Here is a 25,935-nt window from a genome sequence, read left to right as displayed (position 1 = left end):
GGAGTCCTGTTTCTCATTCTTTTGGATGTATACCCAATGGTAGGATTGCTGGGTTTTATGTAACTGGATTAAGCAATGGCTGTACTATTCTTCAGTGACCGTACCATTCACCTCCTTGCTGATGCTTGTTATCTGAGGGTAGGGAAAAGACTTTTTAGATCTGAGAATTGGATTGGCCAGAGAGGCTATGTTTGTATTAGGAAGTTAAGAGCCAAGCTCCAGGAGGGTTTGTGGGATGAAGATGAGAAATGGAGAGTTTGAGCAATACGGGGAGAGGCTGACTTTGGGCGATTGTCATAAAGGTATCAACTGCACTCTTGGCTACTATGTATGTTTGACTGCTGTTTCTAGAAAGGAAAAGGTATGCCAGGACCTTCCAGCTATGCAGCTTGGGTTTAGTGGCAAAGATAGCCCTACAGGAGTGTGGGGTTGAAAACTAAAGAAATGTCCAACAGTCTCCAAGCCGCCTACACTGCTAAATACCAGAGGACAGCCCAGCAACATGCACAGCACTTTGAGGAGCTTCTATTGAGCCCAGTTGTCTCAAGTTATGACTTCAACATGAAGGAATTTTCATAGTTTGGAGCTCAGAAATAATCCACCACTGGGTGCTAGTGGCTCACACCTGTTATCCTAGCTACTCAGGAGGCTGAGATCTTATAATCACAGTTCCAAGGGCAGGCTCCTGTCTCCAATTTTTTTTTTGTCTTTTTTTGTCCAGTCGTGGGCCTGAACTCTGGGCCTGGGCGCTGTCCCTCAGCTCTTCAGCTCAAGGCTAGCACTCTACCACTTGAACCACAGAGCCACTTCCAGCTTTTTTCTTTTTTTTGCTTATGTGGTGCTGAGGAATCAAAACCAGGGCCTCATGCATGCAAGGCAAGGGCTCTACCACTGAGCCATCTTCCCAACCCTCCTATCTCCAATTAACTACCAAAAATCTAGAAGTGGGGCAAGTAGGAGAGCGCTAGTCTTTTTTTTTTTTTTTTTTGCTGGTCATGGGGCCTGAACTCTGTCCCTCAGCTCTTCAGCTCTTCAGCTAGCACTCTACCACTTGAGCCACAGCACCACTTCCAGCTTTTTTCTGTTTTATGTGGTGCTGAGGAATCGAACCCAGGCCTCATGCATGCGAGGCAAGCACTTTACCACTGAGCCACCTTCCCATCCCCAAGTGCTAGTCTTGAGTGACAAAAGCTAAGTGACAGTGCCTAGGTCCTGAGTTCAAGCCCTAATACCAACATGAAAAGAAAAAGCAAATAACCTGGGCATTGGTGGCTCACGCCTGTAATCCTAGCTACTTAGGAGACTGAGATCTGAGGATCAAGGTTCAAAGCCAGACCCAGCAAGGAAAGTCTGTGAGACTCTTATCTCCAATAAACCACTCAGAAAACTGGAAGTGGCCCTATGGCTCAAATGGTAGAGCGCTAGCCTTGAGCTGAAGTGCTGAGAGATAGAGCCCAGGCCCAGAGTTCAAGCCCCATGACTGACAAAAAAAAGAAAAGAAAAAAAAGCAAATAAACCATCTGTCTAGTCCTAAGGGGGTCAGGTATGGGGTGACTGAGACCACCCAGGCAGGCATGAATATAAAAGAAACCTGTGGATGTAACTGAGCAGGAACAACAGTAAACAGGAAACATCAGTATATACAAACCTCTTTGGATATTTTTTCTCATTTAAGTAATAATCACAGTGGCAGGAACCTGGATCTGAAATCCCCAAACCTACCAACCAGAGCTAAGAAAGACAAATGTTGAACCTCCCTGAGACACTCCACCACAGCTTCTTTCCAGGTCAGTGCTGTGGCTTGCATGTGGCTTGGCCTCATGAAAACTCTGGTTGAAGTTTGGTTGCCTGTGTAGAAGTTTCAGGAGATAGAGTCTATAAGATGGATTAATATCTTTCTCATGAGACTGGATTTGCTCTCAGGGGAATAGATTTGTTCTGTAGAGAGCAGCAGCAGTTGTTACAAAGTGGGTCAGCGCCTTTGTTCCCTGATCTCTTCCGCACGCTCTAGCTCACCACTCTCAATGGCACTTCCTCCATCTGATGCCATCTGCTGTGTTATAACACAGCACAAGGCCCTTGCCACATGTGGCCAGTCTGTTGAAATTTATAGTCTCCAGAACCATGAACTAACTATAAACTTTTTTTGGAGGGGGGAGGGTGGTTGTGGGGCCTGAACTCTGGGCCTGGGCACTGTCCCTCAGCTCTTCAGCTCAAGGCTAGTGTTCTACCACTTGAGCAACGGTGCCACTTCCCTCTTTTTCTATAATGTGGTACTGAGGAATGGAATTCAGGGCCTCATGCATGCAAGGCAAGCATTCGACCACTGAGCCACCTTCCCAGCCCTATAAACTTCTTTTCTTATAAATTACCTAGTGTTGGGCTGGGAAGGTGGCTCAGTGGTAGAGTGCTCGCCTTGCATGCATGAGGCCTTGGGTTCGATTCCCCAGCACCACATAAGCAAAGAGAAAAAAAGCCAGAAGTGGCGCTGTGGCTTAAGTGGTAGAGCGCTAGCCTTGAGCTGAAGAGCTGAAGGACAGCACCCAGGCCCAGAGTTCAGGCCCCATGACTGGACCCCCCCCCCCAAAAAAAAAACAAATAAATTACCTAGTGTTGGGTACTCTGTTAATAGCTATAGAAAATGGAATAGGGACAAGTCAGTTTCCTGGGTTTTGGTTCTCATGATGCTACTTTCCAGAGTGTTGCTCTTCCTTGTAGAAACCAGCTATGGGTGAAAGTCTCCCCTGAACTCATTAACATCACCACATGAGCTCTGCCTACTTAGACCAGGAGCCTCACTATAGAAGTAGAGGGTATGGAAGACAGGAGAGCCAGGCACTAGTGGCTCATGCCTATAATCCTAGCTACTCAGGAGGCTGAAATGTGAGGATTGCAGCTCAAAGCCAGCCTGGGCAGGAAAGTCTGTGAGACTCTTAACCTCCAGTTAACTACCAGAATATCAGATGTGGAGCTACAGCTCAGGAGTAGTAGAGTGCTAGCCTTGTCTTAAGCAAAAGAGCTCAGGAACAGCACCCAGGCCCTGAGTTTCAAGCCCCTTGACCGACCAAAAAAAAGACATGAGAGATGGAGCTAGCTGGGTCCAGAGGGAAGAAGGCCTGGGAAGCTAAACCCTTCCCAGAGGGCTCTCTGTCTCTTTCTCCCCAGCAACACATTCTTCCATCCTAGTGGCCTTCAAATGCTTCTTTGGAATCAGGATCCCTTTATAGTCTTTAAAATTACAGGGCTTCAAAGAAGTTTCCCTTATGTGGGTCATACCTAATGCTAGTTACATGTTAGAAACTGAAACAAAGGGATTTAAGGGCTTATTTGCTTACTTAAAAATAGCAGTAATAAGGGGGAAGGAGCTATTGATCAAAAGCTGTATAATTACAGTTAGATAAGAGGAAAATCCAGAATAGGCAACTGAACAGAGGCAGAACTAGGGAAGCGGCTGCCTGGGCAGAGTAGAGAACAGCAGGGAATGAGCTAATGGTTGTGGAGTATCTTTTTTGAGAGATGAAAATGGTGTCTGAAATTGGCTGTGGTGATGGTTTCATGAATTCCTGAATATATTAAAAATCATTTGGTTCAGGGCTGGGAAGGTGGCTCAGTGTAGAGCACTTGCCTTGCATGCCTGAGGCCCTGGATTCGATTCCTCAGTACCACATAAGCAAAAAGAAAAAAGCCGGAAGTGGTGCTGTGGCTCAAGTGGTAGAGTGCTAGCCTTGAGCTGAAGAGCTGAGGGACAGTGCCCAGGCCCAGAGTTCAGGCCCCACGACCGGACCCCCCCCAAAAAAAAATCATTTGGTTGGATATTTTTTTCTTTTAATTTTTTAGGGTCTGGCCTCACACAGCACTCAAGGTGCTCCTGAGCTACGTGTACCCCACACTCTGTCCTTTTAGTGTCTGAATTCCATCTCAATGAAGCAGGTTTTGTTTGGTTTTGTTTTTTGGTGTACCTGGGACTTGAACTCAGGGCCTGGGTGCTGTCCCTGAGCCACTTTGTACACAAGGCTAGCACTCTACCTCTTGGGCCATAGTGCTATTTCTGGCTTTTTCTGAGTAGTTTATTGGCGATAAGTTTCACAACTTTCCTGTCTGGGCTGGCTTTGTACTGTAATCCTCAGCTCTCATCTCATCCTCCTGAGTAGCTAGAATTACAGGCATGAGCCACCAGAGCCTGGCTAAAGCATGTTCTTAATTGAAAAAATAATAATAAACACATATGGGTGAAATAAATTTTTACCAAAAAAGGCTACGTTTTTCTAAAAGAAACTGTATGTGAAGGGCATTTTTGACATTTTTGTCTCTAACATCCGGCTTCCTAGAAATCCTGTTGCCTCTGCATTGTCTGTCAACACAGGTTGTTTTGCTTGGTGTCTGTGTAGAAAAGGCAGTGGCCCATAGGTTATGTCACAGGGCAGAGGCCCTGGAAGAACCCTCAAAGTGTCTTGAGGCTTCCCCAAGGCGGTGGCTTTGAGCAGTGCTATTTTGAGCTCCTGTGTCAGTCTCCAACCCTAGCCACACCGTTGTTCTTCTCATTGCAGTAAGTCCTCCACCTGATTACCCAAGCTTGTGTCTTATGTGAGCTACTAGAAACAGCAGCTCAGCCCGGACCAGCCACCCCCTCTAAGCGGAACTCCCCAGTGGCTCTGACTCAGCCACCTGCTCAGTAACAATAAACCCACACTCTGACCGTTCCCAGAGATGCACTGTTTAGACTCACAACAAGGAAGATGGGATTTTCCTCCATACTGCCTGCTTTGGGAGGCAAACCAGCCACTCACTCCAAAGCTAGCGTGGGGGCTACTTGTGTATTTGATTCTAAAGCGTATCTCCTGCTGGCACCAGAGGGAAATAGGTGCAGCCATGGGTGCAAAGTCCGCAAGGAACCAGTCCCAAGGGGCTGTAACCCAGGCTGCCAATTCCTGAGACATCCTGAGGGTCAGGTAGCATCTCTCCCTCACACTACCCATGTCAGTGACACAAATGTCCTCAATAAATTGGCTTAGGGTAGGGGTGCAGAAAGGACACCAAGGAGGCTGGGAGTGCCTAGGACCTTGGGTCCAAGAGGTGCCCTAAAGAACATAGCATTCTGGGCACATAGGTGGGGCTGAGATTAAGAAAGCAATAAAAGGAGCAAACAGCCTTGGCCCAGCCCCTATTTGGTGTTCCTGGGACCTTTGAGAGAGCTGACCAAAGGGAAAGCATTGGCTGTGACTCAGTTCCCCAATGTATGTCCTTCTAGAGGACCCCCACTTTCCTCCTACTTTCCCCCTCCATCAAGAAACAACTGTTTTAGGTTAGAGAGAAAACACCGGAGAGACAAAGCCACTGCCAGTACCAGAGTGACAGCAAAGAAAGGATCATTGTATCCAGGAGTGGCATGTTGCATCTTCTCAGACCTGCCAGGCTACTGGGTTAGCTAGCATTGTTGCCTTGGTCCTTCTAGAATGGGAGGATCAGCAGAGATGGGGGCCTAGCTGGGCACTGATGTCTTAACACCTATAATCCTAGCTATTCAAGAGGCTGAGATCTGAGGATCACGATTTAAAGCCAGGCAGAAAAGTCCATGCAACTCTTACCTCCAGTAAGCCATTCAGAAAACCTGGAAGTGGTGCTATGGTTCAAATGGTAGAGGGCTAGCCTTGAGCACAGAGACTCAGGGACAGTGCCCAGGCCCTGAATTCAAACCCCAGGACCAGCGGGGGGGGGGGAAGCAGGGGGGTCTGGGAAATGAACAGGCTGCCAAGACCATAAGACATCTGAGCAATCACCTAATTCTAGGTTTCCAGCTTTTAGGTTTCCAGCTTTTCTTTCTTTCTTTCTTTCTTTCTTTCTTTCTTCCTTCCTTCCTTCCTTCCTTCCTTCCTTTCTTTTTTTTTTTTTTGTTATTGTTGTTGTTGGTCTTGGGGCTTGAACTCTGGGCCTGGATGCTGTCCCTGAGCTCCTCAGCTCAAGGCTAGTGCTCACTCTACCACTTGAGCTGTAGCACCACTTCTGGTTTTCTAGTGGTTTATTGGAGATAAGAGTCTCATGGATTTTGCTGCCTGGGCTGGCTTTGAACCATGATCCTCAGATCTCAGCCTCCTGATTAAGATTACAGATGTGAGGGGCTGGGAAGTTGGCTCAGTGGTAGAGCGCTTGCCTTGCATGCCTGAGGCCCTGGGTTTGATTCCTCAGCACCACATAAGCAAAAAAGAAAAAAAGCTGGAAGTGACGCTGTGGCTTAAGTGGTAGAGCGCTAGCCTTGAGCTGAAGAGCTGAGGGACAGCACTCAGGCCCAGAGTTCAGGCCCCACAACCGGACCAAAAAAAAAAAGATTACAGATGTGAGCCAATGGCACCTGGCTTCCAGCTTTTCTTTGACAACTGTTTGCTTGATTGCTTGTTCATTTGTTTGAAACCAAATGCTTCCCTGCCAGGAGCCAGGCAGGGCTTATAATCTTGAAGGCTCTTCTTGCCTCCTTCTTTTCCACCACCACTGTCCCCACCTGAAGCCCCAAGACCTTGGAACACAGTTTATAGCTGCTGTTGGAGTTCATTTTGTGGACAAGAATGCAGATGTCAAGCTCTCCCTTAAGCTCTTATCTACAGACTTAGAGTGAGTTGGAGGTCAACTGGGGCTAAGTCTACTAGGTGTCAGAGGTATACTCAGGAGGACACATGGGGCAAAGCATGGGAGGAACAGAGGCTGCTATGAAGTACACAGAGGAGCAGACTAAAGGAAAGATAACCCGTAGCCCAATGTGAGGGTATGTGCCTGGAGACTGAGGGAGGTTTGCAAATTTGAGGCCAGCTTGGGTCCTGGCCTAAAAAGAAAGGAAAAGGGAGAGAGGGGGGGAGGAAAGGAAGACGAAGGGAGGGTGAGGAAAGAAAGAGAAAAATTAAAGGGAGAAGAAAGGTCTTGAAAAGGCAAAGTGGAGGATGTGAGGGCGATCTGGCTGCGACATCTATCAACCCATTGATTGCCAGGGTTGAAAAGGCAAAGTGGGGGGCTGGGAAGGTGGCTCAGTGGTAGAGCGCTTGCCTTGCATGCCTGAGGCCCTGGGTTCGATTCCTCAGCACCACATAAGAAAAAAGCCGGAAGTGGCGCTGTGGTTCAAGTGGTAGAGCGCTAGCCTTGAGCTGAAGAGCTGAGGGACAGCGCCCAGGCCCAGAGTTCAGGCCCCACGACCGGACCCAAAAAAAAAAAAGAAAGAAAGAAAAGGCGAAGTGGCTGTAGGAATCACTGTGCTGTTACCATCCGATTCCTCTGCTTTCCTTCCCCGCCTCCCTGTCCCCGGGAAAGGAAGCCTTGAGCTACAAGCAGGGTCTGGCTGGGAAGCCACATGCTGAGCCATGGCCCTTTAACCACATAGGCCTTTTGAGACCCTATAACACACGCCCTTCCACTTTGAGACTTCCTGCCTTCTCAGCCTCCTACCATGGGCAAGATGGGTATATTCTGATCATTCCTGGCTGGGTAATAGTGTGCCCTGGAGCACTGTGTCCATACAACCCAAATACACCCTTCTGACCCTAAGACCACCGTGGGCTTTATGTGTCAAGGTCCCTGTCCTGCCCTGACACCTGTGTTTTCCTGAGTGTTTATGGCTTTAACACATCCTGAGATTGATACCTGGTTTAGAAAGAGGTCAAGCATGGAGCTGGGAAGGTGGCTCAGTGGTAGAGCACTTTCCTTGCATGCTTGAGGCCCTGGGTTCGATTCCTCAGCACCACATAAACAGAAAGAAAAAAAAGCCAGAAGTGGCGCTGTGGCTCAAGTGGTAGAGCACTAGCTTTGAGCTGAAGAGCTGAGGGACAGCACCCAGGCCTAGATTTCAGGCCCCAAGACCAGACCCATAAAAAAAAGAAAGAAAGAAAGAAAGAGGTCAAGCACCACTGCTTGGAGAGAGAGGGACCCCAGGAAGGAAGAGAAGAATCACTGATGAAGACTTATCCCTGCCAGAGGCTTTGCCCTCATTACTTTGTTCTGTTTTTCTCACCTAGATGCTGGCTGAGTCACTCAGAAAAAGAGGAGAACGCAGACTCAACCATGTTAGTTAGCTTGCTTCAAGGTCCTAGGCTCAGTACTGACCAAGACAGGTGGGGACAGAGGTAATGGCCAGCATTGCACTTGGTTCTGCACAGGACCCAGCCCTGGAACTTGGTGGCCAATGCTCAGAAGCCCCTGCCACTCAGCCATGTTGCAGACCCAGCTCTGCAGGAAGCTACAGCAACAGCAGAGATTGGCCTATAAGGTTTGGGGGAACACAGCTCCCCATGCTGGCCCCTTGGTGTCCTTGTGATAAGAAGCAGAGAGCAGAGTATCTCCTAAATTCTCCACGTGTGTTCTGTGAAGCTCTTCACAGGACAGAGGGTATGGCATTCTGGCCCCTCTGGATCCATCCACAAAGATCCCTTCTTTGCTCTTTAACATGTTAGCCACAACACACAGGACCTCATCCCAATCCTCCCTCCAGTGCCCAGACCCAGCTCACCCTCATAGTGGGTAAGTTCACATAGCATCCTTAAAACAGACCAGAGCTGAGGTCTAGCCCCACCACTACCCCACCATACCTAAAATGCCACAGTTCAAGAAGTCAGCCTGTCTGGGCCTCTGTTTCTCCAGCTATAGATTGGAATGCTGATGAGCTGCCTCCTTCATTCCAGGGATTTCTGAGAATCACATAGGGAAAGGTGTTCAGAAATATTGAGACTATCCCTTCCAATGACTGGTAAACACCTCTTCTGGAACCCAGGCAGATAGATACCCCTCACATTCCCTGCCCAGGGCCTAGCAAATTGTAGTGTTTAGTCCAGCACTCCAGAATAGGAAAAACATTTATTTCTTTACTTCTATTAAGCAGAGAATTTCTTGTCAAGTTCCCAGCAGCCAAGTACGGGAAATGCAAGCTGGGTTGTGTTGCAAATGGGACAAACTGCCCATTCCCTGGCATTGTAAAAGAATCATAGAATGTTCAGAGCAAAGATCAGCTGGAGCAGGGCCTTTAGGTCCAGATTCACACTGGTCATGGATCTTGGCCATACCCTGGTGACCCTTGCTGATGGGCAGGGGTCTCTACAGAGTCCTTGGAGCTGGGGGGCTTCCTGAGCTTTTGTGCTTAAGGCTGGCACACTACCACTTGAACCACAGCTCTGCTTCCAGCTTTTTCTGTGATTAATTGGAGACAAGAGTCTCACAGACTTTCTTGCACAGGCTGGCTTCAAATCTCAATCGTCAGAACTCAGCCTCCTGAGTAGCTAAGATTATAGGCATGAACCACCGGTGCCAGGTGAGAAATCTGTACATTTTCATGGATAGTATGCAAAAGACTGAGTGGAGGAAAAGCTTCAATTTAGTGATAATACATTTGGAGAAATTTAGCAAGTTTGTAAAGTTTCTTGGTGTCTGTGTTTTCAAGAATAAAGGGATTTCTTTCCTCTGGTAATAGAGGGTACTTCCCTGGGATGAGATCATGAACTATCACTGTAGAGGAAAGTCAGGGGAGAAGGTTAGGGAGGACTTGCTGCTTGGGCTGTTTGCTCAAGTGCTGCAGTGTCATTTGGGGGTGGCATGTGCTGAACCCCATTCTACCCCCAAATGCGTGTCCCTTCTCAAGCCAGAGTAACCTCTATTCTAGGGTGTCTTCCGCCTCCTTGCCCCACTTTGTGGCATCACTCCCATTCCCCTTCCTTCTCATTTGGAAGACCCAAATAATGCCTTCTCAGGGAGCCAAGCTGAGGTTTTCTTGCAGATATCTGGAAGCTTCACCTTAGAACTCCAACACAAACCCCTCCAAGGCAAAGGAACACTGAAATTGGGTCATCTACAGAAGCAGCAGTCTGAGTACTCTTGGAGGTAGGGGAAAAAATACAAATGGAGGTCAATAAACAATCCTTGACAATCCTTTCACTATGAAAGTCAGTTCCAAACTTGGCCTCTGGAGAAAAGCAATCACAAGCTCCAAGCCTGCCTTCCTTGACTACATCCTTGGGAAAGTCAGAGGCAAGGTTTAGTGGGGAAGTTGTCTTGAGAAAGGTTAATAAGCCAGGAACTGCAGAGCTGGGGGTCTTGCAGATACTGGTCTTTCCTCTTCCTCAATGAGAGATAAACAGGCTGGGTGGAGGGGGCAGGGAGGGGGGTTCCTGATGTCTTCCAGATGGTTTCTTTCTTGATTAGTTTCTTGAGAGGCTGAGCTGCCTCCAGGCTGTACCTGCTTCTCCTGGGCAGGGCTTTGTGCGTTGGATGGCACTTGACCTCTGGGCATCCTCTGCTCTTGCAGGACCTGGGCATGGAGTCAACCTCACTGGATGATGTCCTGTATCGCTATGCCAGCTTCCGGAACCTGGTGGACCCCATCACACACGACCTCATCATCAGCCTGGCACGCTACATCCACTGCCCCAAGCCGGTAGGGCGTTGGGGTCTGAGCCAGCCAGGTCCTGGGGTGTGAGGTGGGCACCTTTCAGAGCACAGATCTGACCATGGAACACCATGGTCCCCAGAGAGCTGGAACTTTGCTTCAGGGAAAGGAGGCTCCTGGTGCTGATTACATCTGTGGCTTTGTCTGAGGACCTTCTCTTAGAGGCTCTTGGAGCTGCCTGCGATTGCAAGACCTTGAGGTGGGGCTGGCTGTGGGTTACTGGGATCCAACCAAGGTCAGCAGAAGGCAGGGACACTGGGCTCAGATATGAGATAGTAAGAAAAAAGACAGTAATGAGGATTGGCAGGCCGGGAACCTGGAGGCCTGAGAGAGAAGAGCTAATTGATGCCAAGAGCCATGGGAACTAACCAACTATGGCTGGCAGCAACCTCATCTCTCACTCAGATTATACATGGTCCAGTCTGGAGAAGCAGGAACGCACCAGAGACAGACTTATAGGAGATCCTTCAGGAGCCAAACATCTGCCTTTTCTAAAAACTGATTGAATTGCCTCCAGTTTAGACAAATGGCATAGGCCCCCCTCATATCCCTGTACGTACACACACACACACGCAAGCTGTATTTTCATGCCCATTTGAGAGTTGAGAAAAACAAAAATCAGGTAATAATGTGATGTGAGAAAGGTTATACTTATGTGAGAAACTTTGGTATTGTTTGGGACTACCTCATGAACCAGTGCGGGGCTGGACACAGGAAGTAATTAATTGCCTGTCAGACCTGGTAAAACAGGACCAGGCTGGGCTAGAAGGGGGACCTGGAGCTCCTGCTCTCTGGTTCTTCCCTTCTGTCTGAGTTGGACTGGAGGGATGGGTGGTTCCTAGCTTGTTAGTCATTTTGGACTATTAGGTCAATTCAGGCTGTTATATAAAGTGCTGTGGGGTGGAGGGTTTGTATACATATTTTTCTCTCAGTCTTGGAGGATGGAAGTCCAAGATCTGAGTGTCTGTGAAAAACCTCGTCTTGGTCAAAGACTGCTGCCTTCTCTGTGGGTCCTCGTGTGGCAGGAAGAGGATAAAAAGCTTGCTAGCCTCTCCTTTCTAAGAGCACTAATCTCACCATGAACCCCACCTCCCAAAGCCACAACTCATAACTTCATCCCCTGGGTACTGGGGTTTCAAGACAGGAATTGAATGGGGACACAAACCTTCAGTTCATTGCATGTGGTATGACTTTTCTAGATCACTTGATTCCCTGAACTTTGTTTTCCTCAACCTTAAAAGAGGAATCAAAATCATGTTTTTACTCAGGAGACTGAAATCTGTGGATTCTGGTTTGAAGCCAGCCCAGGCAAGAAAGTCCATGAGACTCTTTCCTCTGATTAACCACCAAAAAAAAGTGGTAGAGTTCCAGCCTTGTTCACAATAGCTCAGGAACAAGGTCCAGGCTCTGAGTTCAAGTTCAGGACTGGCACCCAAAAAAAAAAATTATGCCTCTCCTCTCAAGTTGTTTGGAAGGTTCAGTGAGATGATCCTGGCATGTGTGCCCTCCCATGCACCAAAGACAAGGTGTTTACTGATAAAGGGGAACAACAACCTTGTAATCGCACCCAAAGTCTTAGAACACAACAAGCTAGCCAGGTGCCTGTAATCCTACCTACTCTGGAGGATGAAATATAAATATCAAGGTTCAAAGAAACCTTTTGGGGGGCAGAAAAGTCCATGAGACTCTTATCTCTAATTAACCAGTGAAAAGCTGGAACTGAGGCATGGTCAGTGGTAGAGTGCCAGCCTTGAATTAAGAAGCCAACTTCCTCCTCTTAGCTCTTTGCATCTGAGACTGTCCTAGCAGCTCAAGTTAACAGGACCAGAAGGTGTACACAGATGTTAGGACTGTTAATTACAGCGATAGACCTCCATCAGCTAGCTGTTAGATGGAAGGAAGGAAATGGCCCTTTCTGGCTGGTCTCATAGGGAAGCCCTTACAAATCATCTTTCCCTTGCTGAGACTACAGCCCCTCAACAAAAGCCTGATGAGACAGAAAAGCCAGGGATCTCAGGCCAAGTGGACAGGGCTTTAACACCCCTACAAAGTGAAGGTATCCTAGTGAAATTCCTGGGCACATTTGTCGCTCTGTGATGGAAGGCAGAGCCAGTCCCAACAGTCTGAGAGCAGTACTGAAAGGAGCCATACTTAGTGACCTGCCCATCTGTCCCTGTCCTCTGCCCTCCCCTTCTCAACCACATCCTGTCTCCAAGGCTAACTAAAATAGCACACAACTGGCTTCCAAGCATCAGCACCACCTTCCCACCTCCTATGCCCTGGGGAGCAGCCAGAAAGCTTGCTAGTGCTGGGTTAATTGGATTACACACAGACCTTGCTGAAAATTCTTCAATGCGGTTTTTAGTTTAACTAAAACCCAAACCACAGGTTTGTGATAGAACCCTGACCTAGGTTGTGTGAAGCAGAGTTTCATCCCCAGAGCCACAAAAAAAATTAAAAGGGCCGGGCACTGGTGGCCATGTTTGTAATCCTAGCTACTCAGGAGTCTGAGATCTGAGGATCCCGGTTCAAAGCCAGCCGGGGCAGGAGAGACCATGAAACTCCTATCTCCAATAAACCACTCAGGAAACAGGAAGTGGTACTGTGCTTCAAGTGGTAGAGTGCTAGCCTTGAGCTGAAGCGCTGAGGGACAGCGCCCAGGCCCAGAGTTCAAGCCCCACATCCGACAAAAAAGTGGGGGGGGCTGGGAAGGTGGCTCAGTGGTAGAGCGCTTGCCTTCATGCATGAGGCCCTGGGTTCGATTCCTCAGCAACACATAAGCAAAAAGAAAAAGGCCAGAAGTGGCGCTGTGGCTCAAGTGGTCGAGTGCTAGCCTTGAGCTGAAGAGCTGAGGGACAGCACCCAAGCCCAGAGTTCAGGCCCCATGACCAGACCCCCAATAAAATAAATAAAAGGCACCCCTATCTCTCATCTCATCACTACCATTCTTGGCCCTGTATGCTCTTCTCCAGTCACACAGCACATTTCTGTTGCTGGCACATCAGATCCTTTCCTATCTAGGGACTTTACTGCTTCTCCAATAGCATGAGCCTCCTGTGGCTGAGGTTCCATCCCTTGACCTAAGCATCCTCTCTGGACTTCCTCTTGGTTGTGGGGCTTGAACTCTGGGCCTGGGTGCTGCCCTGTGCTCTTCAACTCAAGGCTAGCACGCTACCACTTGAGTCACAGCTCCACTTCTGGCATTTTCTGCTTATGTGGAGCTGAGGAATCCAACCCAGGGCCTCATGCATGCAAGGCAAGCACTCTACCACTGAGCCATCTTCCCAACCCTGTGAGATTCTTATCTCCAACTGACCCCCAGAAAACTGGAAATGGCACTTTGGCTCAAAGTGGGAGAGTTCTAGTCTTGAGCAATAAAGCTCAGGGACAGTGATTAGGCCCTGAGTTCAAGCCCCAGAACTGATAATAAAAAAAGCCTTGGAAAAAGACAAAGTAAGTCAGCGGGACCAGTGAGACACCCAAAGACCCCATCAGTAGAAAGTTGAATACCCAAGGAGCAGTGGAGGAAGCTATATAAAACAGGAGCCAAGGTAAGGCAGCTCTCCAATAAGCTGCTGTATTATCTATTGCTTTGTGAGAGACTACCCAAAAATTTAGACATTGGGCCAGGCACAGGGGTACGTACGTACCTGTGGTCCCAGCTATATTTGGGAGCTTGAGGCAAGAGGAACACTTCAGCCCAGGAGTTTGAGGTCAGTCTAGACAACATAGCAAGTCACTCTATCTCAAAATGAATAGATTAAATAAAAAAGGAGATATTTGTTGTTGAACAGTCTCCAGGTCAGGAGTTCAGGGCATCCTACTCTACGCTGTCTCAGGACATTGATCAGGACTGCAATCATCAGAAGGCTTGACAGAAGCCCAGTGTTGGTGGCACACCTGGAATCTTAGCTACTCAGGAAGCTGAGATCTGAGGATCACTGTTTGAAGCCAGTCCAGGCAGAAACCTCTGTGAGACTCATTTCCAGTTAAGCACCCAAAAAGTCAGAAGTTGAGCTGTAGCTCAAGTGGAAGAGCATTAGCTTTGAGCACAAAAACTCAGAGGCAGTGCTCAGGACCCAAGTTCAAGCCCCAGGACTGGCACCAAAAAAAAAAAAAGGTTGGACAGAGCTTGGTAGGTCCACTTCCAAAATGGCACATTACAGATTGTTGGCAGGAGTCTCCAGGACTGCTGGACATCATATCATGAAGCCAGCTTATCCCCAAAGCCAGGATACCTTTCATGATCTAGCCTCAAGTTACATACTACTACTCCTGCCATTCCGTTGAGTCTGTCAGACCCCAGTACTGGGGGTGGCGGGGTGCCCCTGACACAGATGCCAGGAGATAAACAAGGGGTTCATGTGAGAGGTTGGTTTCCACATGTGCTGAAGCAAGGGAAGAATGATGGGTAAATCCTTCAACATTTTGCTCTTCCTGCCCTTGATCTTGCTTCCGTTACCTGATGCCAACTGGAAGCAGAGAACAGAGAAGCCAGTTGGCCCAGTGTCAGAGCTCAGTCCTCGGCAGAGAGTGGACCTTGGGAGGGAGTAAGCTTTGTACCAACACAGTGTCTATCTGGAACTGTGGGCAGTGCATAATAAAAGATGGGTTCAGTCAGTGCTTAATGAATGAATGACTTAATGACTGGATGAGGGTAGCCTTTGAGTGAAGGGCTATTCTTATTGGAGTCTTGGGGGCTGTTAAAGAAGTACCTGGGGAAGTAAAGGTGGCAGAAGGCATCACTGGCTGACAGCTGACAGATGGAACAGTGTTGGGGGTGGTAGGTCTTCCCGGAGTGGGGCTATAGGTCTGCCTCAAACATCTTCAAAATCACTGAGAAGCCGGGCACCGATGACTGACAACTGTAATCCTAGCTACTCAGGAGGCTGAGATCTGAGGATCTCGGTTCAAAGCCAGCCTGGGCGGGAAAGTCCAGGAGACTCTTATCTCCAAAAACCACTAAGAAAACCAGAAGAGGCTCTGTGGTTCAGGTGGTAGAGGGCTAGCCTTGAGCTGAAGAGCTGAGGGACAGAACCCTTGCCCCAAACTTGCAGGCAGCATCACTGGGAAGTTAAGAGCAGTTCCCCTGTGCGGAGCTCTGCTCCTTCCATCACCTTCCTTCCCCATGGGTGGGAGGAAGAGCTGCAGAGCCTCTGCAAACTACCAGTGAGTCTTCTGCATAGGCTAGTACTGTTGCAAAAGAAGACAACCACCTAGGCCAGATCAGGAGAAATTTATCCTACAGACTATGGTGTTTTGTCGACTCAAAGACAGCTGAGCTTGGTAGGGGCCCTAGAACTATAGGCAAACATGGCCACAGTCCACCAGTCCCTCCTCTTCTCCTTTGCCTCCCTCTCCACTCCTTCTAGAGAATAGCTCTTTCTCACACTACTCTAAGCAGGAAATATGGCTGCCCACAGCCCCTAGTTTACTTATAGGGTGCCAGGTTCCAGAGGTGATGGAAAGGTGTCTCATGTTCCTGGAAAAGGGCAGAACATGTGTAACATGTAGTGAAGGGCTTGCCTCTCCCCTCTTGGCCCCTTGTATCCAAAGATGGAATATGAAGGATTGACTCCTACCCTGTTTCCCCAGGTGCATGCAGATACCAGGCAGCCCACCAAAGTTGCCTGCAGACCGTCAGGGCAATCTAAACCCGGCTGTAAACATTCCATTGTGGGCCCAACTGAAAAGCTCCCCACCACCTTCCCTTGACCTAATAATTTTTTCATTAGCTTCTGCCTCTTTGCTCAGACCTCATAAAAACCCAGCTCCTGGGCTGGGAATGTGACTCAGTGGTAGAGTGCTTGCCTAGCATGCATGAAGCCCTGGGTTCAATTCCTCAGTACCACATACACAGAAAAAGCCAGAAGTGCCGGGCGTTGGTGGCTCACGCCTGTAATCCTAGCTACTCAGGAGGCTGAGATCTGAGGATCGCGGTTCAAAGCCAGCCCGGGCAGGAGAGACCGTGAGACTCCTATCTCCAACAAACCACCAGAAAACCAGAAGTGGCGCTGTAGCTCAAGTGGTAGAGCACTCGCCTTGAGCTGAAGAGCTGAGGGACAGCGCCCAGGCCCAGAGTTCAAGCCCCACGACCGACAAAAAAAAAAAAGAAAAAGCCAGAAGTAGGGTGGCTCAAGTGGTAGAGCTCTAGCCTTGAGCAAAAGAAGCTCAAGGACAGTGCTCAGGCCCTGAGTTCAAGCCCCAGGACTGGCAAAAAGAAAAAAAGAGCTCCTGTCCAGCTCTTCCACAGTCTCCAAGCCCATGAGAAGGCTGTGTCCCTCACCACTCTATCTCAATAAACAGTCCTTGCCTGTGGAAGATCAAGTCTGGACTATTTCCTTCCTCTCTCCTCCATTTTCCTAACAAATAGTGCCTGCTGACACAAGGCTTCCTGGCCAAGGCCACACAGGGATGCCACTGTCTCGCAACATTAAGACAAAACACAGTGGCACTTCTTCCTCCTCTTAGCTTGCTTCCTCCTGTCCTCCCTACCTTCTCTTTTTACTCCTGCTCAGGGCCAGCCCCACCCAGTCCTGTTCTTTACCAGAAGGCCTAGAGGGAACCTGGAAAGGGAAGAAGTGGGGAGAAAACTTAGATGTTGGGGGCTTTTCTACATGTAAATGATAGAAATTTCTTGAATGAACCTATGCAGAAGACAAAATTTCTCACCTGGAGGGCAGAGAGAGAGAGCAGAGTGGCATGGTAATGTAGCTTGCTCAACAGATATCAGCTCTAGGGCTGGAGGTGTGGCTTAGTGGAAGGTAGCAGTCTTGCCTCGCATATGAGATCCCCGGGTTCCATCCCAAGGATCAAAAATAAGAATCGATTTGCTTAATTCTGACAAGTAGAAAGGACCTTTCACTATGAGATCATCAGCTCATGTTTAGTAACAGTTTAGCTCTATTAAATGTGTGCTGTGTATCGTCCTTTTTAGCCAGAGAAGAGGCTGAGGCTCCCTCAGTTTCTCAATTTCAGTTATGCCCATCAGGAGCCTCCCTTTGTGCACAGCTGCCCCCTTGTGGCAGAATGAATGTACTGATGCCCCTCCTATCTCTTTGTTCTCTTTCTTTTAAGGCGGGAAGGTTGAGACGCTTTGGATACCCTGGAAAGTGACTGGAGGAGGAACCTAGGATGAGGAACTTAGTTCTAAGCTTCAGATTAGTTGATTTAGTAGACTGGAACATTAGGCCTTAGGGCATCTGAAATTGATGCTACCTGACCCCCTGGGTCCTTCTTGTCTGATAAGGAACTCACAGGGAGCTGTTTAAACTCTCTTGGTGCTGGTAGCTGCTGCCTGGACTCCTATTCAGGAGGCTGAGATCGGAGAATCGACTGTTGAAGCCAGTGTGAGCAAACAAGGACTCATATTTCCAATTAACCAGCAAAAAGAATTGGAAATGTGGCTCAAATGGCAGAATACCAGCTATGAGCAGAAAAGGTTGAGAGATCCTGAGTTCAAGTCCTAGTACTGATATAAAAAGAAAACAAGGGGGCTGGGAAGGTGGCTCAGTGGTAGAGCGCTTGCCTTGCATGCTCGAGGCCCTGGGTTCAATTCCTCAGCACCACATAAGAAAAAAGAAAAAAGCCAGAAGTGGCGCTGTGGCTCAGGTGGTAGAGCGTTAGCCTTGAGCTGAAGAGCTGAGGGACATTGCCCAGGCCCAGAGTTCAGGCCCCACAACTGGACCAAAAAAAAGAAAACAAGGGGCTGGGAAGGTGGCTCAGTGGTAGAGCGCTTGTCTTGCATGCCTGAGGCCCTGGGTTTGATTCCTCAGCACCACATAAGCAAAAAGAACAAAGCCAGAAGTGGCGCTGTGGCTCAAGTGGTAGAGTGCTAGCCTTGAGCTGAAGAGCTGAGGGACAGCGCTCAGGCCCAGAGTTCAGGCCTCACGACCGGACCCAAAAGAAAAAGAAAACAAAACTCTGTGTTCCAACTTTCTCCACTGCAATTCCAAGGTGGAGAACCATGTTCCAAGGTGGAGAACCCTGACTCGACTCTGTTGTATTATCCCATTCTCATATACTATTCTTTTGCCTCTGAAGTCAGCCTTCACCCAGCCCCTACTATTCCTCCACCCCCAAGTCTGTGCTGGCTTCAGTCAAGTGCTGAGAGATGTGCCCAGCTCCATAACTCCCGTAGCGTTCCCAGCTGATAATACCCAAATCCTCTTAGATTGAGCATGGCCCCACATGAGCTGCTCATTGAGTAATGACCAGCTGGAGCCCCTTGTGTTCTGCCTAGGTCCCTTCACTCACACCCTACCCACACCTCCATCCAGTGCACCACCAGTTGAATGTGTGGTTTCAGCCCCTTTTGTGGGCCTGGTCCTCAGACACCCTCTATACCTCCAACCAGGAGTCGGATAAAAGTCCCAAAAGACACACCTCATCCTGCTAGAGACCCATATCCCCTCTATTGACTTCCTGGCAGCCCCCAGAATCTAGCTCCTGCTCCTGCCTTAGTAATCACTATTTCCCATGAACCACCTGTGTGCCTAGGCTAAGCAAGAATCCAAGGGTCTCCTGTAAATCCACCTCATGCAGTCTGAAGCTTCCTTTGCCTCCTGGATCCTCTTCAGATCCTTCACTTCTTCAGGCACTCTCATCCTCCTACTTCCTCTCTCTTCCCTTTCTTCTCTTGTCTTCCTCTAGGAGGAGGATGCCAGGACTTACTGCCCTTGAGTGGTATGGGAACTATTTTTTGCTAGCCATGGGGCTTGAACTCAGGACCTGGGCACTGTTTCTGAGCTCCTTTTCTCAAGGCTAGTGTCATACCACTTTGAGTCACAGCTCCACTTTTGGTTTTCTGGTGGCCAATTTGGAGATACGAGTCTCATGTCTTTTCCTGTCTGGTCTGGCTTTGAACTACACTCTTCACATCTCAGCCTCCTGAGGATCTAGGATTATAGGTGTGAGCCACCAGTGCCCAGTGTTATGGGAATTCTTAGAAAGTGTGTACTAATCTGCTCAGCATTCAGTAAATATTCACTGAACAAGTAAGTGACGAATGCTCCTGGATTTTAGGGACTGGTAGGTATCACAACAAATCATTGGCAAGGGGTCTGCTTCAGCCAAATTGCCTGGAACCTCCAGACTTTTTATGTAAATCTCAATTTTTCAGTAGTAGCAGTTAATTCACAAAAAAGTAAAACCATTGTGCAGGGCCGGAGGGCATATATATATATAGCCATGCATGAGGCCCTGGGTTCAATCCTTAGCAACACACACACACACACACTAAGACCCTTGTTTGCTTGTACCCCTACTCATCTTCGTGATACTGTGCTTTTTCCAAGGGACCATGAAGCCTAGGGGTAGGGGCTTGTACCTCTAATTGCTCATGAGGACTCAGGGACCTGTACCTGTGGTTGCCTCTGCAGGAAGGTGATGCACTGGGCACCATGGAGAAGCTATGCCGGCAGTTGACCTACCACCTCAGCCCCCACTCCCAGTGGAGGCGCCACCGTGGACTGGTGAAGAGGAAGCCACAGGCCTGGTGAGTCACAATCTCCTGTGGCTCATTCTTCTGCCCCAGCTCCTGGTTGTGATGCCCTGCTAGGGTAGGAGGTAGGGAAGGGCTAGAGCCAGAGGAAGTGTCTGGGAAGCCTGCTGGAAGGAGGTGAGGGCAAATGGAATGTAAGGTCCAGGAGAGTAGGACACCCTACCTGGTATGTATGACGGAAGCTGGGTCAGGGAAAGAGATGTGGAGTTTCTAGTTACTAGAGTACTAAAAGTGGGTGCTTCCAGTACAATCCCCTGCTTCCCTGGGATGTTCTCCTGGGGGAACCCAGACTGTAGCCATGTGCCTGGCCCATACATCAGTAAGCACCCTCTGGGATTCTGTGTGGCCTCTAAAGAAGACTGGCGAGGGTTAGGGGGACGTGAATCAAAACTACGGAGAAACAAGGAGCATCTTAGAAAGGAAGCGGATGGGTGGTTGGAGGGCAGGTTTTCTGCAAATGACCCAAGGTAGAGTGGCTGGCCTTCTGAGAGATTTTAGTAAGGCTTTGTGGGCCTAGACTGCCTTCCTATCTTTTTTTTTTTTTTTGGGGGGGGGGTCCAGTCGTGGAGCCTGAACTCTGGGCCTGGGCGCTGTCCCTCAGCTCTTCAGCTCAAGGCTAGCACTCTACCACTTGAGCCACAGCGCCACTTCCGGCTTTTTTCTTTTAGCTTATGTGGTGCTGAGGAATCGAACCCAGGGCCTCAGGCATGCAAGACAAGCGCTCTTACCACTGAGCCACCTTCCCAGCCCCTTCCTATCTTATTGATGAGAGCAAGTTCTGGTACCTCCTCCTGTACACTCCACCTGCAAAACTGAAAGAGAAAATGGATCTTAGGGAGGCCTTCCCAGACAGACAGAAGACTGACAGCAAGAGCCATAGATGGGAACTGACAAGAGATAGGAGAAGCCATGGGATCTGGAATGCATAAGGCAGCTTTGTGAGCTAATTCTTCACTGTTACAAGGAGTTCTGTGGGTATCTAGGGACCTCTTCTGTCTGATGCACACACACGTAGGCCCAGTCCATTCTTCATTGGGGATCCATGTAAATGAAACCTGCTCATTTCTCTCGGGTAGTTTCTCATACTTGAGTAAAATCCAAACAAGGGACTGTGATTGTCAGTTCTTCCTGACCCTAGCCATATTGGCCTTCCTGCTGGCTTAGAAACACACTAAGCCTTTCAGCCTCAGGCCTTTGCACCTGTATTCCTCTGTTAGAACTCTTCCCAAACCCTGCTGATGGCCCACACTTTGTCTTCAAGTCAACTCATATGTCACCTCCTGTTAGGGGTGGTGGCACAAACCAGTAATCCTAACTACTGAGTGGGTTGAGATCTGATTTGATACTAACCTGGGAAAGAAAGTCTGTGAGATTTATCTCCAGCTAGCCACCAAAAAGCCAGCAAAGGAGCCTTGGCTCGAGTGGTAGAGCATTGAACAAAAAAGCCAAGCAAGTGTGCAAGGCCCAGTACCAGCATATACACACAAAATGCCATGCCTTGGGAGTTTTACCTTGCAACTCGGTTATGAGGCAAACAAGCCTCCCAGTTTCAGGAGACTTGGCTGGTTCTACCAATCTGTGCCCTTGCCTTAACCTGTGAGCCCCTTCCCCCTCATCCTTCCTGGGGTTGGGGCCTCCTAGGGCCTAGCCTGGGGTACTTGGGAATTCAGAACATCTTACCAGTACAAAGAGAGAAGGGCACACCCACCAGCAGGTAGTGCAACCTGGTTCTGAAGCCTGAAACAGATGGCAGGGAGAGGGAGGGGCTGAGTCCTGAGGAGGCAACTGATCCCACCAGGCCTGGGCCCTGAGCCCTCCCCTGCCTGCTGTCCTAACTGGGAAGCGAAACTTCAAAGACAGGCCTCATAGTCCTTGTGCCTGTTAGAAAAGACTCAGCTGCCACTCAAGGGTGGCTCAGCCCAGGTGTCTACAGACATCTTGACAGCTACAAATGTTTATTCATCATTCACCTGAAGAAGATAATATCCTGAATGCTTTGCATTTATTATACTACATAAAAACCCTTATATTGTTAGCTGCTTTCTGTTTTTGCTGGTACCACAGTTGAACTCAAGGCCTCCCACTTGCTCTACCACTTGATGCATGCCTTCAGCTTGGCTTTTTGACTTGAACTTTGCCCCTTCTCTCCTTCAGCCTCAAGGCTCTCCTGACTGGGAACCCTCCAGACAATACAGTGGACCTGTCAGGCATTCCACTGACTTCCCGGGACCTGGAACGGGTGACCAGCTACCTGCAGCGCTGTGGTGAGCAGGTGGACAGTGTGGAGCTGGGCTTCACGGGCCTCACAGATGACATGGTCCTGCAGCTACTGCCAGCCCTCAGCACCCTGCCTCGCCTCACCACACTAGCCCTCAATGGAAACCGGCTGACCCGGGCCCTGCTGCGCGACCTCACTGACATGCTGAAGGACCCCAGCAAGTTTCCCAATGTCACTTGGATTGACTTGGGCAACAATGTGGACATCTTCTCTTTGCCCCAGCCCTTCCTGCTCAGCCTGCGCAAGCGGTCTCCAAAACAGGGCCACCTACCAACCATCCTGGAGCTGGGGGAGGGTCCTGCCAGTGGGGAGGAGGCCAGGGAAGGGACAGTGAGCCAGGACTCCGAAGGGCTACATGTGGTACTTTCTGAAGAACAAGAGAGCAAGGGAACCGCAATTGAAACGTGACATTGAGAGCGCATCACCAGGCCATCCTTGTGTAGGGCTAAAGCAGTTTGGGGATGAGATTATGGCTGCCAAGTCAGCCTGGGCAGCCTCCCACACAGAAAAATAGCGCAATGCACCAGGAAAGGGGATCTGTGTTCATGGCTTTAATTCATACCACTCAAGACATATGCCTCAGAGTACCTGCTTGGTGGCTTCTGAGAAATCATCCCTGGATTGAGACTCCAGGGACCTCTCAGTGTAGCCCTTGCCTTGTGGAAATGGCACCTACACCTAACACAGAACTTCACAACTCATCTTTGGAAGGCAAACTCCAGGCAGATGCTAAACACGTTCCCAATCCTAAGATCCTACTGAGGAAGGAGGGTAGTTGACAGCGATCCCCAGTAGTCTTGACAGCACACTTCCAAAGCCTCACTTTGGGCCACCACCCTGCAGTGCTTATTGTCCTAACTGCTTATCTAGGTCAAACTTAAAAGCTAGAAAAACTTTGAAAATTCCTAGTCCTCACATGGGCCAGTAATGAACCTGGCTCCCTCTCAATTGCAGACCTACTGGGTGGATTTCATTCCCTTTAGCAAAAAGCTGCTAAAGGATACTTTTAATCATTGCTATTGCACTATTAAGTCAGGACCATGAAAAGGAGCCCTGAGACAAATTGGGAGACTACCCGCACACACCTGCCTCTTCCACAGTACTAACAAGGAGATCAGGAGCCAACCATGTCCATTTAGGTACTCAAGTCAGTAAAATTTTGTGAGCCAAGTATGTAGAACAGCCTAGGACAATCTGATCAAAACTGGCCAATAAGCCTCTACAAGTAGGGGAGATACTACATAGGCTAGAGATTGTACTGCTTAAAGATTAAGTAGACAGAATGGAGCCAAGTCATGACTTAAAAGCTAAGGTGGGACACAGAAGTGTGAATGCCTTAAATGCTTTGAGTTTTCTGCGCCTATAAGTCTATAGTTGTAAAAACAGCTTAGACTGACCAGAAGTTTACAAACGTGGTTGCTAAAGCTAGACTAATAAGTGACAAGTTATATTTACTTTCTTCAAATACACATTTTTAAGAACCAATAGCAAAGAAATCTTTATTTCATATTAGTTTATGGTAGCTGTGTGAAGACATTTTGGGCTTAATGAAAATTTAAAGTTTAGGCCTGGGAAGGTGGCTCAGTGGTAGAGTGCTTGCCTTGCATGGCTGAGACCGTGGGTTCGACTCCTCAGCACCACATAAGCAGAAAAGCCGAAGTGGCACTGTGGCTCCAGTGGTAGGGAGCTAGCCTTGAGTTGTAAGGCTAAGGGAGAGCACTCAGGCCCCATGACTGACAACAAACGCCCCCACAAAACAAAGAAAATTTAAAGTTTATTGAATAGTACAGTTTATTTTGGGCCATCTAACAAGTGCTAAAAAAAAAACCTGCCAGACCAGGGCTGGGAAGGTGGCTCAGTGGTAGAGCACTTGCCTTGCATGCCTCTGAGGCCCTGGGTTCAATTCCTCAGCACCACATAAGAAAAGCAGGAAGTGGTGCTGTGGCTCAAGAGGTAGACCGCTAGCCTTGAGCTGAAGAGTTGAGGGTCAGCACCCAGGCCCCAGAGTTCAGGCCTCATGGCCGGAACCGAAAAAGAAAACTGCCAGACCAATGATAAGGATGGTCTGGCACAGGGTGAGCAGGCTTCTTCTGTAAACACTGAAGCCCGGCAGGGTTCCAAATTCCAAATCAAAAAATGACAGCTATGAACCTCCAGGATGGCCCATCTTCTTCTTGATATATCCTGCAAAGAAACTACATTTTAGTCTAATTTTTGGCTGCAACCAACAAGCATTCACTCAACCTAAAGATACCTTCAGAAAACCATAGGCTCACCACTTCCAATCTGCCGGTAATTCCAGCTATTTTGGGTGATTTCATCATTCGATATCCATTTCTTTAAATCAATTTTTGACCACTAGGTGCTTAGTTATTCCACCCTGATTGATTTGTTATGAAGATCAAGACTTACCACCTCTTAGACTGAGCTGAACTGCATGCAACTTTCCTCAAACTCCAAGGACTAGAGACCATAGCCACCTATGGAGGAACAGAAGCATTTCTGATGAAAGCCTCTACTATAAAGTCACAAACTGAAAACCCATCCTAAGACCCACAAGCCCCTAAATATTTAAAAATCATAGCTACAATTAGCTATTCTAGGGTGTCATCTACATAGTCCTGTCACTTCAAAGTTCCCAAACAAGACTGTTCACAAGTTGAGGAAAACTACAGAGCACACATGCAACTTCTCCAAGGCAGTGGAAACCCCTTCCTAACTACATTACATTCAGCTCTTACCCCCCCCCAACGTCTCTAGTTAGTAGGGGGTGTTCTGTCAGTAAAGACCAATGCTTACCTCATAGAAAGCCGGGTCTTCTGGCTCCCATCTCAGCTGGTTCCATTAATCTGCAACCTGGGCAAATATAACAACCCTGTCAAGAGTTCAAATCAACATAATACTGCCACCAACAGCTAATGGTCTTGACTGCAGTCAGCCAGGAATAGTTATCGTCAGTTATCGCTTCTGACGGCACTTCCTACTAGTGATTTCATCAGAGCAGCCAAGCATCTCTTCTCCCATCCTCCACATGTCTTTAAAAACTCACTGGAGATATTCAAGAGTCGCCATAACTCACAGGTCTGGCCATAGACCCCCCACTTTGCATTTTAGGTTCCACGCTATGCCACCCGACAATCTTTAATACTACAGAAGATGCAGCTAAACCATCAAGGGCCCGGTGATTAGTCACTTATCTTACCTCAGCGAATAAAATGCTGCTGTCTCCAGCCTTCTGCAGTAGCACAAGCTGAAATAGAAAAGGCCAGTGGTTTCGTACAAATCCCAACAGTAACATACCTAGAACATGTCGAGGCTCGAGGGACTGCATTCAGATATAAGCGTGAAAGTCGTCAGTTCTCGCATCTGACGGCACTTCCTATTACTAGTATCATCAACACAGCCACGCGGACCGACTGCTGCAACCCGTCCACGTGAGAGCACCGAGGGGCCCCAAGCCTCAGACGCGCGGACGCCAACCTACCCGATTTTCCCATGTTTGCCTTCTTCATGGCGGGCGGGGGAACTGAGTCCTACCCTTCGGGGACGCCCGACTCCGGTGGCGCTGCAGAGAAAACACACGGCTGTAAGCCGCCGTGGATTCAAGCCAACGCGGCCCCCGAGGTGCCCCAGCACGGGGCTTCACAAATAGGGCCGGAAACATGGCCACAGCCGCCTGGAGCTAAGCTCCCGAGAACCATGTTCCCGGCGGCGTACCTCGGCCTCTTGCGCTCGCGGCCTGCAACC

At 48.8% G+C, this 25,935-nt stretch overlaps 1 protein-coding gene and 1 long non-coding RNA gene across 2 annotated transcripts in view; one reads left to right on the top strand and one right to left on the bottom strand.

The window, feature by feature from the left end:
• Lrrc75a (leucine rich repeat containing 75A) overlaps nucleotides 1-22,983 on the top strand; it is a gene marked incomplete at its 5' end in the record, with an annotated part of 42,603 nt that extends 19,620 nt beyond the window's left edge. The window contains 3 exons of the mRNA XM_013031974.1: nucleotides 10,268-10,396; nucleotides 19,789-19,904; nucleotides 22,065-22,983. Of these exons, the coding sequence (XP_012887428.1) occupies nucleotides 10,268-10,396; nucleotides 19,789-19,904; nucleotides 22,065-22,596 (777 nt within the window). The remainder of the gene's footprint in view (nucleotides 1-10,267; nucleotides 10,397-19,788; nucleotides 19,905-22,064) is intronic.
• Nucleotides 22,984-24,196: 1,213 nt separating this feature from the next.
• On the bottom strand, nucleotides 24,197-25,794 carry LOC105997523. Its single transcript, XR_001175647.1, has 5 exons — nucleotides 25,673-25,794; nucleotides 25,391-25,438; nucleotides 24,988-25,044; nucleotides 24,601-24,668; nucleotides 24,197-24,372 (listed from the first exon to the last, which is right to left on the bottom strand). It is a non-coding gene; the product is annotated as an uncharacterized LOC105997523 (long non-coding RNA).
• Between the last annotated feature and the right edge of the window lie 141 nt (nucleotides 25,795-25,935).

The sequence above is a fragment of the Dipodomys ordii genome, unplaced genomic scaffold (assembly GCF_000151885.1).
Source record: "Dipodomys ordii isolate 6190 unplaced genomic scaffold, Dord_2.0 Scaffold147, whole genome shotgun sequence".
Classification (NCBI taxonomy): domain Eukaryota; kingdom Metazoa; phylum Chordata; class Mammalia; order Rodentia; family Heteromyidae; genus Dipodomys; species Dipodomys ordii.
This window is presented reverse-complemented; position numbering and strand designations above follow the sequence as displayed.